This window comes from Perna viridis, chromosome 5 (genome assembly GCF_037379345.1).
Source record: "Perna viridis isolate PV_CMFRI_1.1 ecotype Kerala chromosome 5, ASM3737934v1, whole genome shotgun sequence".
Lineage (NCBI taxonomy): Eukaryota > Metazoa > Mollusca > Bivalvia > Mytilida > Mytilidae > Perna > Perna viridis.
The window spans coordinates 16,117,133-16,133,839 of NC_142449.1; the positions used below are offsets into that span (position 1 = coordinate 16,117,133).

The 16,707-nt window shown below is 31.6% G+C and overlaps 1 protein-coding gene across 1 annotated transcript; it reads right to left on the reverse strand.

Annotated features, from left to right (window-relative positions):
- Positions 1-1,221: 1,221 nt before the first annotated feature.
- LOC148616250 (uncharacterized) lies at positions 1,222-16,466 on the reverse strand. Its single transcript, XM_088583114.1, has 6 exons — positions 16,129-16,466; positions 11,479-12,983; positions 7,465-7,701; positions 6,058-6,165; positions 2,800-2,928; positions 1,222-2,084 (listed from the first exon to the last, which is right to left on the reverse strand). The coding sequence occupies exons 1-6, from the start codon at positions 16,318-16,320 to the stop codon at positions 1,559-1,561; spliced, it is 2,697 nt and encodes an 898-aa protein (XP_088439240.1). The 5' UTR covers positions 16,321-16,466; the 3' UTR covers positions 1,222-1,558.
- Positions 16,467-16,707: the final 241 nt, after the last annotated feature.

Consider the following 16,707-nt stretch of genomic DNA (forward strand, 5'->3'; position numbering starts at 1 on the left):
GCTACTGTTGGTCAAATATAATGATCATGCAGTAACATGCATACCAATAAAGGTCTAGGACTGGAAAATATTCGAAACATTAATACTATTCATTCATCAAACTTAAATCCTGATAAATCTGTTGGTTTGGTAAATCAAGGAGAGTAATAGGTTCAGGAGTAAATACATGAATATTTGTATTTATTTGTTGAAATTTACTCATATTTTTTTGCTACTACTAAAAATTTAATCAATCACCTTTGGTGGAATAAAAATATATATAATTAATTCAAATAGATAAATTTCAAAATTACTACAAAAACCTGAATTTATAAAAAGAAAAATAAGAACCTTTGCTTATAAACTGACACAAATGAAGCAGCTTGATGTGACTGCATGTGGTGATCACTGAACAATTGTGACAGTATGTACCTGTATAACCAAGCTTGATATATCTCTGAATTGGGATTAATTATTTGATTCTGCAAAGGTTACTGACAGAGAATAAACGTGCACAAAGAACTTTAAAAAATTGAAAATCTACAGTCCAGAAGATAAAAAAAATTACACAGTACCTTTCATCATCAATCTACATAAAATTATTCAATTCAGTCACTGCATGTAGTGACTGAATGGAACAACTGAAAGGTCTAATTTTAATAAGATTGCTGTCATCATATAAAAACATCATATTTTGTTGACATCAGTCAATATTTAATATTTGAACTCAATGTGGATTGATTTGAAAATGGGGCCTTAAGTAAAGAAAAGTCTTAGTAAGATATAGAATACCACAGAACCCAAAAGGAGTCATCTTTTTTATGAAATTGTACAAGTATTATTTTGGAGTGTTTTGACCCTGATGTGGACTACTTGATGAGAAGTCAGGGTAAAAATTGAGACAGTTTCATATAGATTCATGACAAGTTCTTAAAAACAAGTTCTCTTGACAAGTATAAGAACAGTACCATCTCTTAAAATGAATGAAAACCTTGGTTTGCTGTGGTATAAAAACCTTTTACAGATCATGACTGATAAGGGTAGAGATGATTATAATACCACTACATAAGAATTTGTTATCAGTCTTTTAATACTGTTACTTGTAACTTTAAACTTACAAGCACAAAATTTTTATGTTACATACTTTTTTTGGAATTTTTACTGGCATGTTTAGTTCAATTTATAACTCTTTGCACAACTTGAACTTCTGCCCTGGATGGTTAGGACTATGTAAAAAGTAAGTTGGTTTATCAATGCATTACACATAATTTTTTTTATTTATACATAAATTATTTAATTGCTGTTTATGGTACAAATCATTTTTAAAGAAAAAAAAACATATCATACTCCTATACAAAATGTACTGCCTCAGGATTATTGAAGGGCTCACAAAAAGAGCGTTTTTAGTGGAACCTGTGTAGAATTTCTTAAAAGACAATTACTTACAGCACAATTATGGAATACTCTCATACAAACAAGTAGTTATTCATAACACTTATAATGAATCCCTGATAAGAAACATTGTCAAATTTTCACAATTAGCTGGCCAATCAAATAGTTTGAATAATCACTGTCATCTTTATTCTGCTAATGCATTAATTAGGTAGTTTGACAATCTTGTTAAATCAGTCTCTGATGGATGATGCTTAACAACCTCTACTATCTTAGGTTCAGATTCAGGAAAAATATCTTTTAATTCTTTAATGATTTCTGACGTCCTTTCTGCACTTCGATGCGGACGTGTAATTTTTGGAGCTTGCCACTGGCTTTTCTTTTGGGGTGATGTAGAAAATCTAGTTTGATTAGTAGGTCTTTGACCTTGCCCCTGAAAATTTTGCCCTTTCTGTTGTCCCTGAAAACTATTTTGTCCTTGATTATTCCAAGGCATCCTATTTTGACACTGAAAATTGTTCTGAAATGAGTTTGATGATGATGAGGCCTGCTGCCAGTTTGCACCAGGATGTGGTCCAAGTATTAATTGGGGATTATATGTTGGTGGTGCACCAAGAATGGAAGGGTGATACTGTTGGTCATGTAAATTTGGTGGATCAGCTGGTCTGTTCCATTTGTTAGGATGAGATGGTGGATTCTGTGGTGATTGATGTCTGAAAAAAAAAAGTTACGAAATTTAAAGATTGATGATACTCCAACATTTTAGTCTGTTTAAAGTCTTACTAAGTGAAACAAAGCTTTATCTTTTAATTTATTTACTACATCTGACTTGTAATCATTACTTTACAATGCTAGATACAAGTATATCTTTTAAATTACAATTATTAGTAACTAATAAATAATGACATACAGAATTTGTTATCACCAAAAAACTCAACCTATTTGAAGCCTGACACAATGATTTGATTTACACTCTAGAAAAAATGTCTATGACATACAAATTGAAGATCTAGAAGAGAAACAAATGAATAAGAGTGCTTACAAAACATACAGCAAAATATTTCAGTTTCCAAGTTTTTCATAGTTATCTCCCTGGGAAACTGTGATAACCAGTAGTGAAGCAAAACAAGAACTTTTTGTTTTGTGCTCACTTCTCCCATTTGTCTTTGACAGGGAAAAGTTTTTGTAAAAGATTCCATAGACAAAATTATTATTTTTCACACAGAATTGACTACATCTTCTCTACAACATCTATGTCTATGTCTAGCCCTGAGTCCACAGACATATATCACTACTTGAAAACTAAAAATTGAAAGATGTTTAAAACATCACATAAAACATAGCAAAAATAACTCGAAGACCAATCATAGACAAGTTTGGTGTAAGTCAAGTACTTATAAGGTCAGGAAAAGTTTCAGTATGTTTTACCTTTTTCTAAGTGGTGAAGGCTGTTTGCCTGATGGTTTTGACAAGAAAACATCTAACTTGGGTCCATGCTGACCTAATGGATCCTCAGGTATCATAAAAATATCACCAACAAAATTATACTGTAGTAATCTGAAAGGAAAATATATAATGATTAGTTTGATATCTCGTTTCTAGTAAAACCTCAAATGTTACTCTTATAGAATCTATATATATTTACTAATTATCAGTATGTAAAATATCTAGGTACAATTAGCAAGTTTTAAACTCTGTATTCCAATCAAATATAATAACTACTTAGGGAAACCATTGTAGTTTTCATGGTTCAATCTAACCATGAAATCCAATAAAATTTAAAGTTTCTATTGAAAACTGTTATGCTATCAATACACAGTCCATGAATTTGGAAATTCAAGAACAAATGAACTGAACACAATCACTGAATTAAAGTACTTCCCAATTACAAGTATACAATACATATGAAATCAGAGAAATACAGTACCTCAGGGACATTTGTTTCTCCAACTCTCAAGTCAGAGTTTTAATCTGTATTAGTAAAACTCTCAGGTCAGTAACCTCCAAAATTCATTGGAGACCCCTGAAAATCACAACAGGGGAGTCTAGGGGACTTCTGAAAATTCTCAATCCATTTGCAGAAATCTACATTAGTAATACGAGTCAACTGTTCATTTGTCTAGCTTTAATCTAAGCCGTTGGTACAATAAAATGGTGGTTGAGACATTAGCATGTGGCATTAATGATTGACAAATATAACGTGAAAATCATTAAATAGATATTTATTGTTGATAAATACTTCATAAGTGTCTTGTATTGAGTGATAATTACCCGCTGTCATTTGATGACATTGTATACAATGTGTTCATTTAAATTTATAAAAATAGACAACTATGAACAAGGTTCATCAAGGAATTATTTTTTATACAGGAGTAAACATAGGTCAGCACCAATTTAAGTTTGAAATCATTTAACAAAACTTATTATTAAAGATATATGTAGGTTGTATTTAAAATGCACTTTAAATAAGAGTTCACTTGAAGCATTTTTAGCCTCTTATCCTCGTTTGGACAACGTATTGTAATTTATTACTGACAATATTTGCAGTCCTGATTAAGGGCTTCTACTTTGCAGTTCTTCTGTACACATTACATAGATGGTTTGGGACCTATAAGTAGTTTCTTTTATTTCTGGAAAAGCTGTCCGATTATTTAAACTATCAGAAACAAAAAGCGTCACTAGAATGTTTTCACAAGTCTGCACGGTCACTCGAATCAAAATTATTGGTACAACAATCAATACATTGTAAATTCAAAATGTTTTATCTATGATTATTATAGTACTTATCAATTTAAAAGTGCAAAATTATAATATCAAAAGTTTGCATTATTACTTGACAAAATGCTAAGTAATATTTCTACATATCTCTCACTCCTTGGACATAGCAATAACACATTAACAAATGATAAACAAGTACAAAAAGAAAAAGTGCTGATAGCACTGGTGGTTTTCTGATTCTTGTGAAAATTGTAGCATGAACAAAATTTCAATGATGTTAAATAAAATTGTTATCATAAATTGCATTTTAAATACAATTAAGAACTGTTCCTTTTTAATATGTATAAACTGTAAGTCAATCTATACTACTGATCCAACTTCACACACATTTACATATTTTGTTCCATTTCACCTTTTCCCCCCAATTTCAAATCTATCCAAATTTTTAAGTGTATTAATGTTCAAAAGCTATATTTACAGACTATTTATACTAAATAACAATTATACTTTTAATAAAACCAATATCAGCTTCAGAAAATAATTTCCTTAACACAAGATTTTAATAAAAACTTGCAATTTTATAAATTTGAATTTTCCCGCCAATTTTACTTGGTTAAAAATCACTTCTTTTCACTTCCTGTTTATAAATTGAAAAATATTAATGATAGAATGGATAATTTGACTTATACATGTGTTAAAATGAAAATATTTATCACATTTAATCCTTCAAGAAACATTACTGCAAGCAATAAATTCCCTAAATGTAAATGTAAATTTATTACTAAATATCTTTCAAGGCCAAAAAGGAGTCCCTAAAATCTTGAGATGACATGAAGACCTATATGATATTTAATTTCATTTGCATAAATAATAGAATATCATTGAGCTGATAAATTGCAAGAAACATATTTACTTGTTATAAAAGACGTATTGAATGATATAAAAAGGAATTAAATATGGACTATATTTTTGTGTAGTGTTCAGAAATAGTAGGGAAGTTCCAGTGATAGAGTGACAATAGGTATTTTGATCCTGAAGGATCAAAAACCCCAAAAATTGAATGTATCGAAAGACATGACGAACTAGAGGTCTCGGAATTACCTGAGAAACAGAAACAGAATATACATCACAACTTACAATGAATTCCCTGTTATGCCTCATTGAATTTTATGACTATTACAATATACAAACGGTCAGTGTTAACTAGGTGGAATCTTAGGTGTTTATGTCATTGTAACACTGAGTTTCACTCGGGTCAGACTTAAGTGTTAGAGAACCATTCCAATCTGAGTGAAGTGTAACAACATGAAGTTACATGCATTGTTTAGCTTGATATACCCCAACATGTACAGGAAGTTGATAACATACAGCACCCACAATGTATACAACATCTATACAGAGCCACATACTAAACGTGAAATCAATCTATCCATTGGTAACTAATATATTAGAGACTAAAGTTTTCTCTCTCATTCCAAATTGATAACCATAGGAAACAGGAAGTTGATATCAGACAGCACCCAAAATTACTTACAATATATGCCCTATATATATATATCAAGCCACACACCGAATTTGAAACAATAAATCCATTAGGAGGTGAGATAGTTGCAACAAAATTAGGACAGAATGATGGATGGATGGACAAAGTGATTCCAATATACCACCTACTCTTTGAGTGGGTATACAAAAAAAATAACATGAAAAAGCAGTTCACCAAAAAAAAAACCCCAAAAAAACAATGATAAATAAATTTCAATGCAAGCCCTAAGAAATTTGATCCAGTTGTAGTAAAATATGTACTGGTCCTTAATTTAAATAATTACTGTAGGTTACAGCCTGAAATATTGCTTCCATCTTCTAAAAAACTTTGAATGTAAATTGTCACTGTCCAGTAATGAAGTAATAAGAATACAAAATAGGTCTGTAACAACCTTCATAATGCCTGCAATAACATCAATTACCCACCTTTCCTCAATAATTTTTTTCCAGCTGTATTTTTCTCCCATTAAATCTCTATACTGGTCATTGGATATAATTATACCATCCACAGTTTGGCATAACTCTACAACATATCTGGAAATAAAATTTGTTTTATGTTACACATGATATATTTAGAATGTACCAGTGCACGAAAATGTCCTTCCAATTTAAGTGTATATCTGTAATGACTGTGGAAAGTCTAAAATCTGTAACAGAATATTTGCTCGAAAATAACATTGTAATCTCAAAAATTATTTGTGGTCCCCTTTAGCTCTTTATAATTCAAAAACAGTAAATGATATCTGAAATTTGAAATACCAAGGCAAAGATTTTCATGAGGAATCTAACACACACAAAATATAAAAATCACACCAGATATAAACAAGCTATCATAAAGAAATCAGAAAAAATATACTTGTTTCTGGCCCCTTATTCTTACTTAGCTCAAGTCATAACCCCAAGAATCTATCCCAGTCTTCCTTTTGTGGTATGGCATTTTGTAATACAATTTCAAAATTCAAAAAGAATCATTCACTAGTAGTCAAGTTATTGTCTGGACATCAGAAAAATGCATGTTTCTAGTCCCCCGTTTTGGCCTCTAATTTCTGAAAAGTTCAAGTCTTAATCCCAAAAATCAATCCAAGTCTGACCAGTGTGGTATAGAATATTATGGAACAATATCATAAACATTCCTATGCTTTCACTGGAGTTGTATACTTAAAATTCCATGAAATGCTTGTTTTAGGCCCCTTTTTGGCCCTTAATTCTAAAATAGTTTAGGCCATAACCCTCAAAATCAATACCAACCTTTCTTTTGTGGTGTGGTATCTTGTTATACAAATTTATAAACATCAACCAACTAATACTCAAGTTATCAGACAAAAACCAAGTGTCAACGGACGATGATGACAGCACCATACCAATATACAAAAATGTTGGACTGCAATTTTTTTGCAGTCGTATAAATAAATTGAAATATCACTGTTTTCTTACTAAAATGAACTTCATATTTTGAATAGTACTTAAGATATCTTTTCTGTAAAATGGTTGGAAATCCTGATACTAATTTGGGCTCACTAACTTCTTTGAGTCTTTTATATTCTTGAAGCAGAACAAAACTTTATCATGATCTGGTCAACAAGACCTCAGCCAATGTGATCATTCTACCTGGTAATAATACTACCATACATAACCTTTATCTTCTAAAATTATGACAATGCTCATTTCATTCTTAAAAATCAGTTTACTAAAAGGTTACTATAAGAAGTATAAGTGCTAATTTCAAAGTAGTTCCTAAGTTTTACCAGACAAACTATGAGACATTTAGATGCAGTAAAACTTTATCATACATTGTACATGTACCTTAAAACTATTACTCTTTGTGTACTTTACCTATCATCATAAGAACTAATAAGTTTATTTTCTAATCTTCTGGCAGGAGTAAACTCCAGTAGGCCCTTCTCATTCAACTCTGTCAATATTTCTTGATTGGAAATTGGATTTTGTGGACGAGGTTTATATCGTCTCCAAGCAGGGACAAAACATGTTACTTTAGTGTGACCTCTATTCAGGAAATAGTCAACACAAATTTGTATGCCCTTACAGGAAAAAACTTTTCCTCTACCATGCCTGAAAAAGATTAATACAGTCTAATCTTTAAGAAAAAAACAATTATTAGTACTTTAATTCATGGATACCAATTTTCGTGGATTAGGGAAGAAACACAAGATTCTCCAATTCGTGGTTTTGAGGTTTTCCATATACACATCAATGGAAATCTCCTTTTTGGTGGAAACCACATTTCTTGGTTTTGCCTACCCACTAAAACCAAAAAAAATTGGTACCCCAGGAACTACAGTACTTTCACAGTAGTAGACACCTTAAGTTGGATAAATCTTATACCAGCGACCTGAAATTAAAGATTATCATTTACATATAACAACTTTATCAGAACTCATTCAAGGATTCAAGAGGAGTTGTGTTGATATTGGATAATCTCCCCTTTCAGTTACCTGATATCAGTTTGTTTCTACATAGTACACATCTACATAATTCAATGCCTAACTTTCCTATAAAATTTTTTCATCAAAATCCACAGGAAGATACATGTAACAGTACAGGAGGAGTTGCATTTACAAGGTTTTAACTACCAGGTATTTCTCTAGATATACATGTACATGTAAAACATTACCCATTATTAATGAATTTGTTAAAACGTGTATAATATTAAAAAAATTAATAACTTTGCCTTCTAAATTAAGAAACAAATCACAGAAACTCCATTTTATCACTGTTTTACCACAGGCTGGCCATTTATGTGATTGTTACATTATTAAATATCGACATCTATGGCCAGTCCATGGTAAAATAATCATAAAATAGAGTTTCTGTGATTTATTTTGATTCTAATAGGACTAGTTTCTTCATATTTTTGAATAGACACAGCCAAAGTGTTGCTGGAAGTGGTGACTGTTTTGGAGTAAGATTCTGTTGTGACATCAGTAAAATTATCTATGATGTCGCAAAAAATACCATCATATGTCCTTGACATTAGTCATAAATTTTCACAATAGCTTTGGTCTGAAGAGCTTTGTAGAATGTCATATTAGAATGTTCACTTTAATATACATCGCTCAGGAAACAATTTATTATATGTTCATTAAAGTAAGGAAAATGAAAAAAAAGTTCATCTCAATTTTTTTTATAATGATAAAATATCTAATTTTCAAATGATTAAAATTCTGCCTTGACATTTTAAATGATTTAATCTACGCAATACACTTTTTATCATCTAAAACAAATAACTGATAATATTTACTTCTTTTAGTCTCCTGTTACTCTTTTCAAATAAGTCTTTTTTTAATATTTAATATTTTGAACTTCATTGTAGTTACTATCAACTGACAGATGAACTTTTGAGTTGAAAGGGAAATCAAGAAAACCAGGATTCGAACAGTAATCAATATATCCTGACTCATTCCTTATTCTTGCTCAATGAGAAGTTAATATAAGAGACCAACAAAAAATGCTAATAACATGTTTTATATGATACCAAATTAGAAAAATGATTCTGATTAAAGGAGCAAATATTTTTGTAATGAAAATTTTGCATGTCAATACATAAATTGAAACTTTCAGAATTCCATAAAACAGAAAGTTAAGAAAAGAGAGAAACAAAAATTGTTATGACATCTTCCTGCATTCATGGTTTGATGTTTTTCTAAATAAAATCAGTAATTTAAAAAAATTAGTAATTTCTGACATGTGAAAAATTATCGTAAATTGTACCCTATTTAAATTTACAAAGTCCTGTAAATCGAAAAGTATTAATCTGATTTTTACAAAAAAATATACAGATAATTTAACCATCATAAAAAACAATCAGATTATGTTTCAAAAAATTTGAACCTATAACCTGTCTTAACCAAATTCTACAGTCCTAAAGTGGTTTGGGTTAGAAAGGTTTACATGTATATAACTTATGAGTAAGTGAACTGATCTATGTGAAATCATACCAATAACTTTCATACCAAGCCTGACATTGATTTAGGATTAGGGGACCACATTTTCCCCTTGTTTCTGGAACATAAGTTAAGTAAAAATGTTTAGGTATCTTTAAAACAGTACATAGTTACAGGGCGAACACCATGAAACTTTGCCGCCATTTTGTTTACCTAACACGATTTTTAGGTCAAATTTGACACAAAAATTTTGTCAAAATTACCTAAAAACTCCGAAATCACACCCCTAATTTGCAGTTCAATCTCTTTTCTTTAATTAAGAGTCATTAATCTGACAAAAAGTGTTAACTGCTGTCTAAACAGGTAAGGGTATGTTTTGTGACAGGAAAATAATCTCCGAGGAGCAATCAGCTGATCAGGCGATGATTTCACAAGCAGTCATAAATGTAAAGTTGATCGTAAGTAATGACATCACAATCTAAAATAGCATTGTGACTTCAAAATTTACTATCAATTTCACACTTACGAATTTTTGTGAAATCGTCGCCAGGGTTAGAAAATTAGAAAATGAATCCCGATTGGATCTACCACTATTTTATGAACATCCAATCATTTTCTAAAGAAAATTCTACTCCACAATTAATTTGACAATACTGTCATTTTAACAGGTCTTAAATTTGTAGACAAGGATTGAATTTCAGAATTTTTTCCACTAGCTAAATTTAGAAAGTACTGAAAATTAATACTCACTAAATTTAAGTTTTATGGGTTATTTCTTGACTTTACCTATATGACATATAGAATTCCACCAGCAAATTTTAGCAAGTGGAAAAAATTTTTACTAGCAAAATTGAATTTCAACTTGCATTTAGCAAGTATTTCGTCTTAAATTTGATCACTGGTACACATGTGTGTCAACAAATTTTAAAAATATCATTGTTTATACAAAATGAGTTACCTCCCCTGCAGTCTTCACATTTCCTGTAATTTCAACAATGCAGTATTTTTCCACAAGTTTTGTATGCAACAGTAATAGAAATACTATTCCTTTCAAATAGTGATGATGTTGGAAATTCAGTATTAACATTCTTGAATATTTGTTACATTTCCTCATATACTGCATCTCATGGTATGCATTTGATGAAAAGTAAGAGTTGCACAAGTTCCCCTTAATTTGAACTCAAGAAACTGTCACATATCCCACTTTAGACTTATTTAATCCCCAAAATACTTGCTGAACTGTAAAACTTCATATTCACAACATGAATACTAACTCCCCTTAAATGGAAAGAAGGAAAGATGTGTTCAGTGTATAAATTTTCAAATAGTAGAAATGAATTTGAATGTAAATAAGTTTTTCATTAATTTTTTTGAATTAGAAAAAAAACTTAGAAATTTTAAATAGGTTTGGAGGAATCCAACACAAAAAAGGGGGGCTTACAATCTTCAATGTATTATAGTGCATGCACATGTTGTTCAACTGAAAAAGGCCCTTTAAATATTCTCTCATTCATACATTATTACAGTAAAACCCACACAGTTTGCAAAATATGTCCCGAAAATGTCAATTCACACATCATACGGGTACCCATGTAAAAACCCCATGGGTATTTTCAATAGTTGGCAGGTATGTGACTTTCTCAAACTGTTTTAGTTCAAATAAAAAGGTTTTAATTCAGATGTGTCTTTGATTTTTTAAATTGTATAACAATTTTTAAACAAATCAAAAAGCCCTAAAAATCAAACATTGCGACAAAAAGTGCCCTTTGGAAAAAAAATTACCATGCCCTTTTCTAATCCTAGATTTAACACTATTAGAGCTATGAAACCTTGTGGTAAAATATTACATAGGTTTTTCATTTATTAATCAACCTTAGAGTGAAAATCAAATGTCTATAGATGATAACGACAATGATGATGACAATGTCATAATTAGTGTACTTACTGCATTGCTACATTACTACCATCTATCACAATATATCGAAGCTCTCTTGGACCATCAAGCTCCTCCTCATAAGAAATAATATGGCTGTTGAAAGGAATATAGTTATCTGAAGGACAATTAGATTGTCTTTGTGTGAGGGCAGTGTCTCGAGTAAAATGAGATTGCCTGTGGTTTAATGGTTTCTCTGGAGGAACGAAAGATGGTCTCTGAGGGGGAGGATGTCTTGGAGATGATGGTTTTACAACTGCAACAACTGGCAATTGACTATCTTCTACGCCAGTTATAATACAGTCTTCTTCTGAACTGTCTCCTAATTTCAGAACACATGTCTCTTCCTCATCATCCCCATCTCTAGATTCACCTTCAACAATATTGTTGTTTTGTCCTAATTTTTTATTTGATTTTTGTTTCTTTCTATTTTTCTTTTTTCTTCGACTGTTTTCGCCTCTTGGAGAACTTTGAGGTGATGGACCTTCGAACCGTTCTTTTAGGATTTTTTGTCTTTCCTCATTTTGCTTTTTAAGGTCAGTGACACTCATTTCACCTTTTTCCTCTTCAATCATGTGCTTGACAAGTGTTTGCTTGTATTCTTTTGGTAAACTACGTCTTGCTTTTTCTAAATCACTATCAACAATAGGCGGTGGGGGAAAATCTTTGAAAAAATTTGAGGATGAAGTACTAGGTATATCAACTTCCATAGGACTCTCTGTTCTATCACCATTATTCGATTGCTCTTTCAACTGCTTCAAGATATCCAGAAAATCACAAGGTGCAGTTTTGTCATCAATATACATTAGACCACTGTCAATTAATTCATTTGAATATCCAGCTGATGTTCCAAATGTACGTAAAAATTTAACATCGTCCGTTTCCTCTGTTTTCTTAGACGATGTATCCTGTATTGTTATATTAGAGTCTGACAACTGTTCAGATATCTGATCAATATTTTGTTTAGACTCAGACTTACTCACTGCATTTAAATCTTCTCCTTCATCCCCAAATATATGAATAGGGTGAAGTAATGAAGATCCAGCCATTTGTCGCAGACTTTCTTCAAATAATTCATCTTCATCAACATTATCACTCAATTCATTATTTAGGCACTTCAATATGGTCATCTTAACCTCTGCAGAAGAATTATGATAATCATCAAATTTGCAGGTACCATCACTATTACTTGATAATGCACGAATAAATGTTGAATCTAATCGTTTTTCCCAATCTGATGGGGGTAAGCCTTTTCCATCCTTTTGGGTACCCTCTACATTAACACCATCAGTTTCAATACAAGGGTCTCCAATAATGTTTTCTAATGATGATATAGCTAGAGTAACTGCCAGTTCTGAGCCTTTGATTAAAACTATATTTTTATCTCCAAGGTCAATACATGCATTTGTCTGTTTTTCAATCTCCTCAAGATTTTCTTCATTCAGAAATTCTCTACATTTATTATCAAAAGGTAGCTGATAAGTTTCCCCTGGTTGACACATTGCTATGATGTATTCCTGAAATAAAAACAACACCAATATTATATTATGTCATATATTTGTCAGCACATAAATATCTTCAATATGTAAATAAAAATCAAGCAAGTTAAGAACATAGAGTGGGTTACATGTTCATATGTCATGATAGCATATAATACAGTTCAAAAGATAGAATTCATATTCAAATAGCAGTAAATTTATCCACATTGTGCACATCTTCAATATTTACTACTTTTATAAAGGTTGCATGATGGAGCAATTTGGATATCTTGCCCATTTACTTTAGTTCCATTGTACATATTTATTTGTTTATCATATGTTCTTCGTTGTGTGTGTCTGTTTTCCCCGTCTTTGTCCCTGAATTGCACTTTTTGCAATTTCCGCTACAATCTTGTTTCCCTTGATTGCTCTTTGATACATTCACATTGTACATATACCTGTAACTGGAATAATACAGCTGTGTTAAGTCAATGACTTCTTTTCCTGCCTATAAAATTTGTTTCGAACAATTTACTGCATGTGCTACATGTATTTTAATTTGAATTTATTTGCTATATAATAGATGGGCATACATGTACCAATTTACCTTTGGAAATGTATAAGCAGGAGATTTTCCCCTATTGTCAATACATTATAAAGAAAAGTGAACTAATGCCTGCTTCCTTTAAGTTGGTTAGAAAACCAGAGGGAGGATACCTACTATAGTTGTCACAGAAATCTTTAAAAATTAAGCAATAAAGTGGACAACACCACCATAAATACACTGTTAATTGCCAACAGAACTTCAGGACCGCCAATTAAGAGTGCACCACACTTCCAACATTTTCAGACTGGCAGTACCATAACAGATAAACAATGATTTCAACTTTATTTATATGTTTTATTTATTTAAACTATCATTTTCCTTTTCTATTTATAGACACACTTTCAATTTCAATATCTCTATGGACTTTTAATGGCAACATCGCTATAGCCATACTCAAATTTATACTTATGAGGACGTCGCCCTAGACCCAAAAACTAGTGGGTAACAAAAGTTGACTTGCAAATCCAGATGGTGTTGTAGTCCACTTTATTTGTTTATATTATCAAGACATATTTCATGTGGAAATTTTTTTTATGTAAATGAAAATTTTGGATGTAAAAATTCAAGTTGGTATTTTTTTTTCTACAGAAATCCAATCCATAATCAAGTCAAGTCCAAAACAAATCTGGCAAAATAGACATTACACCACTAGAGCTGCTGGTACAGCAATGATCCTGACTTAGTGGATGCATTTCAAATGAAATGATGGGTTTAATCTAGGTTTGACATTGTCCTAAACCACCCTCTTCCATTGCAGCATGAATATACCTGTGGTGATTAAATACATGTAGCTTTGCATACTACATGTATTGTATCATAATTAACCAAGGACTGAGATCTAAGAGAGAATTTGGTAAGAGACCTTTTGAGATGCATTTCCTCATACCTCTGATTCAGGAATTTATTATGTGTTATTTAAGGCATTCAAGGAAATCACTGAAGTTAGTACTTGCTCTAGTGTAGCAAATCAATAGTGAAATATAACCACAAAGTAAAAACACCTCTAAATCTAGGATCACCCTTGTAATTATTCGTCAGGCTACATATTTAATACATTTTTGTACATTTGTAGTAGTTTCCTTCTAGGTGGCTAATATTTTTTTTATTTTGCTTGATCCCCTTACTGCGAAACAGGTAGTGTTTATTTTAATATAAAGCCCCATGTTAAAAAAACACATCAGATAAAAACAACCCTCAGCACATCAAGATTATCTGGACTACACCAGGCCCTGGGGTCATGGTTTAGATAAGGCATTGACCCCTCATCCATGCATTTGTGGATAAGGAGCCTCTTCAGTCTAATCGGCCACACATCTGGTTTGCATCAAGAACATACGGAATCGTGACGGAAATGCCTGAATCGTTACAAAAATGTTGTTGAACTTCAGAGTATGTGAAATCTGTCGGTCCTGCCAGTCCTGACCGTTATAAAACAGGGTTGCCCGATGTTTTTATCACGAGTGACTGTCTGAGGACCTCCGGTAAAAAATGGCTGTCACAGTACTAGTGATTACTAGTTATTAGATGTTGACTGCCTTGCGTTATTCCATTTCCAGTTTACCATCGGGTACGATATTGATGACATCTTGCTAATGTGGCCTATTCAACACTTTACCAGTGCCGTTCCTGGTATACCGCCAAGCAACTGTCATATGTTCAGACTAATAATACAACGCCTATAAAAGATGATTATGATCATGGGGAAATAGCAGCAAAACGTAGCTCTAACAATTTTTTTGTGATTTTAACGTTAGATCACTAAAACAGAAAAAAAATCAAGAGCTACAATTTAACAGCAGCAAATGGGGAAATGGACAGTGGTGATGAGTTGGACTTTGAGCAGACAGAAGCAGAAAACTTTTCATGGATTAAAAATATGCTGTTGAAGAATGATTAAGATAAAAGAAAATTATTGATCTTCAGAAAATTATATTGATACAAACTAAAGTCACTAAAATAATAACATTCAAAATGGGAAATAAGTAAACCTGTATTAATAGCCATTTCTGAAAATATATAGAGAAAAAACTCCACAACCAAGTCAATACAACAAAATGAAAAACAACTTGGCATACAATAAAAGTATTAAATAATTTTAATTCGCTAACAGCAAATTTCCAAAAAATGAGTGGGACAGGCTAAATATCTGTGGGACTGACTGGACAATCTAACCAGCCAGTCACATGACCGACTGGGCAAAACAACTTTTCACGGACTCTGGAACTAATCTGAAAATGTACGATTATTAGTGTCACCACAAACTGTGTTCACATTTAATAAACTGAACAATGATTTTTAATCGTTATTTGTTACATCAGTTAAGATTTAAATTGTATTTGTACCATATTGAATATATCTGTATAAAAAAGAATTTCTATTTCCACATAACTAACGTAAATGAACCGTTCCAGACATGATACCATGTGTTACTGACTCAAACCAAATGTGTGGACAATTAGCCTGTAGTGTAGAGGCTCCCTGACCACGAATGCTTGGACGAGCAGCCACTGCATTTAGATAAATTTCGATCGTGTGAGCAAGCCTGTCTTGTGTAATTTGAGACTTCAATTTTATTACCCTAGCATTCATTCGGTCTCGTACATCGCCCTCAACTTTGATCCATTGTTTGCTTTCATGTTTAACGACTTCTTTCAGAGTAATCTTCACTTCGTGCATTCTTTCAATCTTCGATTTTGCCTGTTTTATTTGGGAAACTTGTTTAGTGTCAACAATAAACTCTTCGAACACTCGTTTCCCAGTAGTGGCCATTTCATCAGCTGGCACTTAGTCTATCCGTAACTGTCAAATATAGAATATGAAACGAACATATTCGGGAAGTTTTCGGATAAATTTAGAAAATAAATCGGATCGATCACGGATTACTGTGACGTCACAATTCGACCATCATTAAAACGTTCAAATGATTCCAAACAAATAATTTTCAAACATAGTAGGAAATGAAATGAATTCCGGGTTTTCGAATTCACCTTTATTTTAATTTAAACAAGGATATTTTTTCTATATTAAAATCCCTGATTTAAAGAAATAATAATAATAATAATAATAATAATAATACTAGTAATAATAATAATAATAAACAATTAGTATAACTAGCATTCGCACATAAACTTTATGTTAGTATTGTATAGCCTTGAT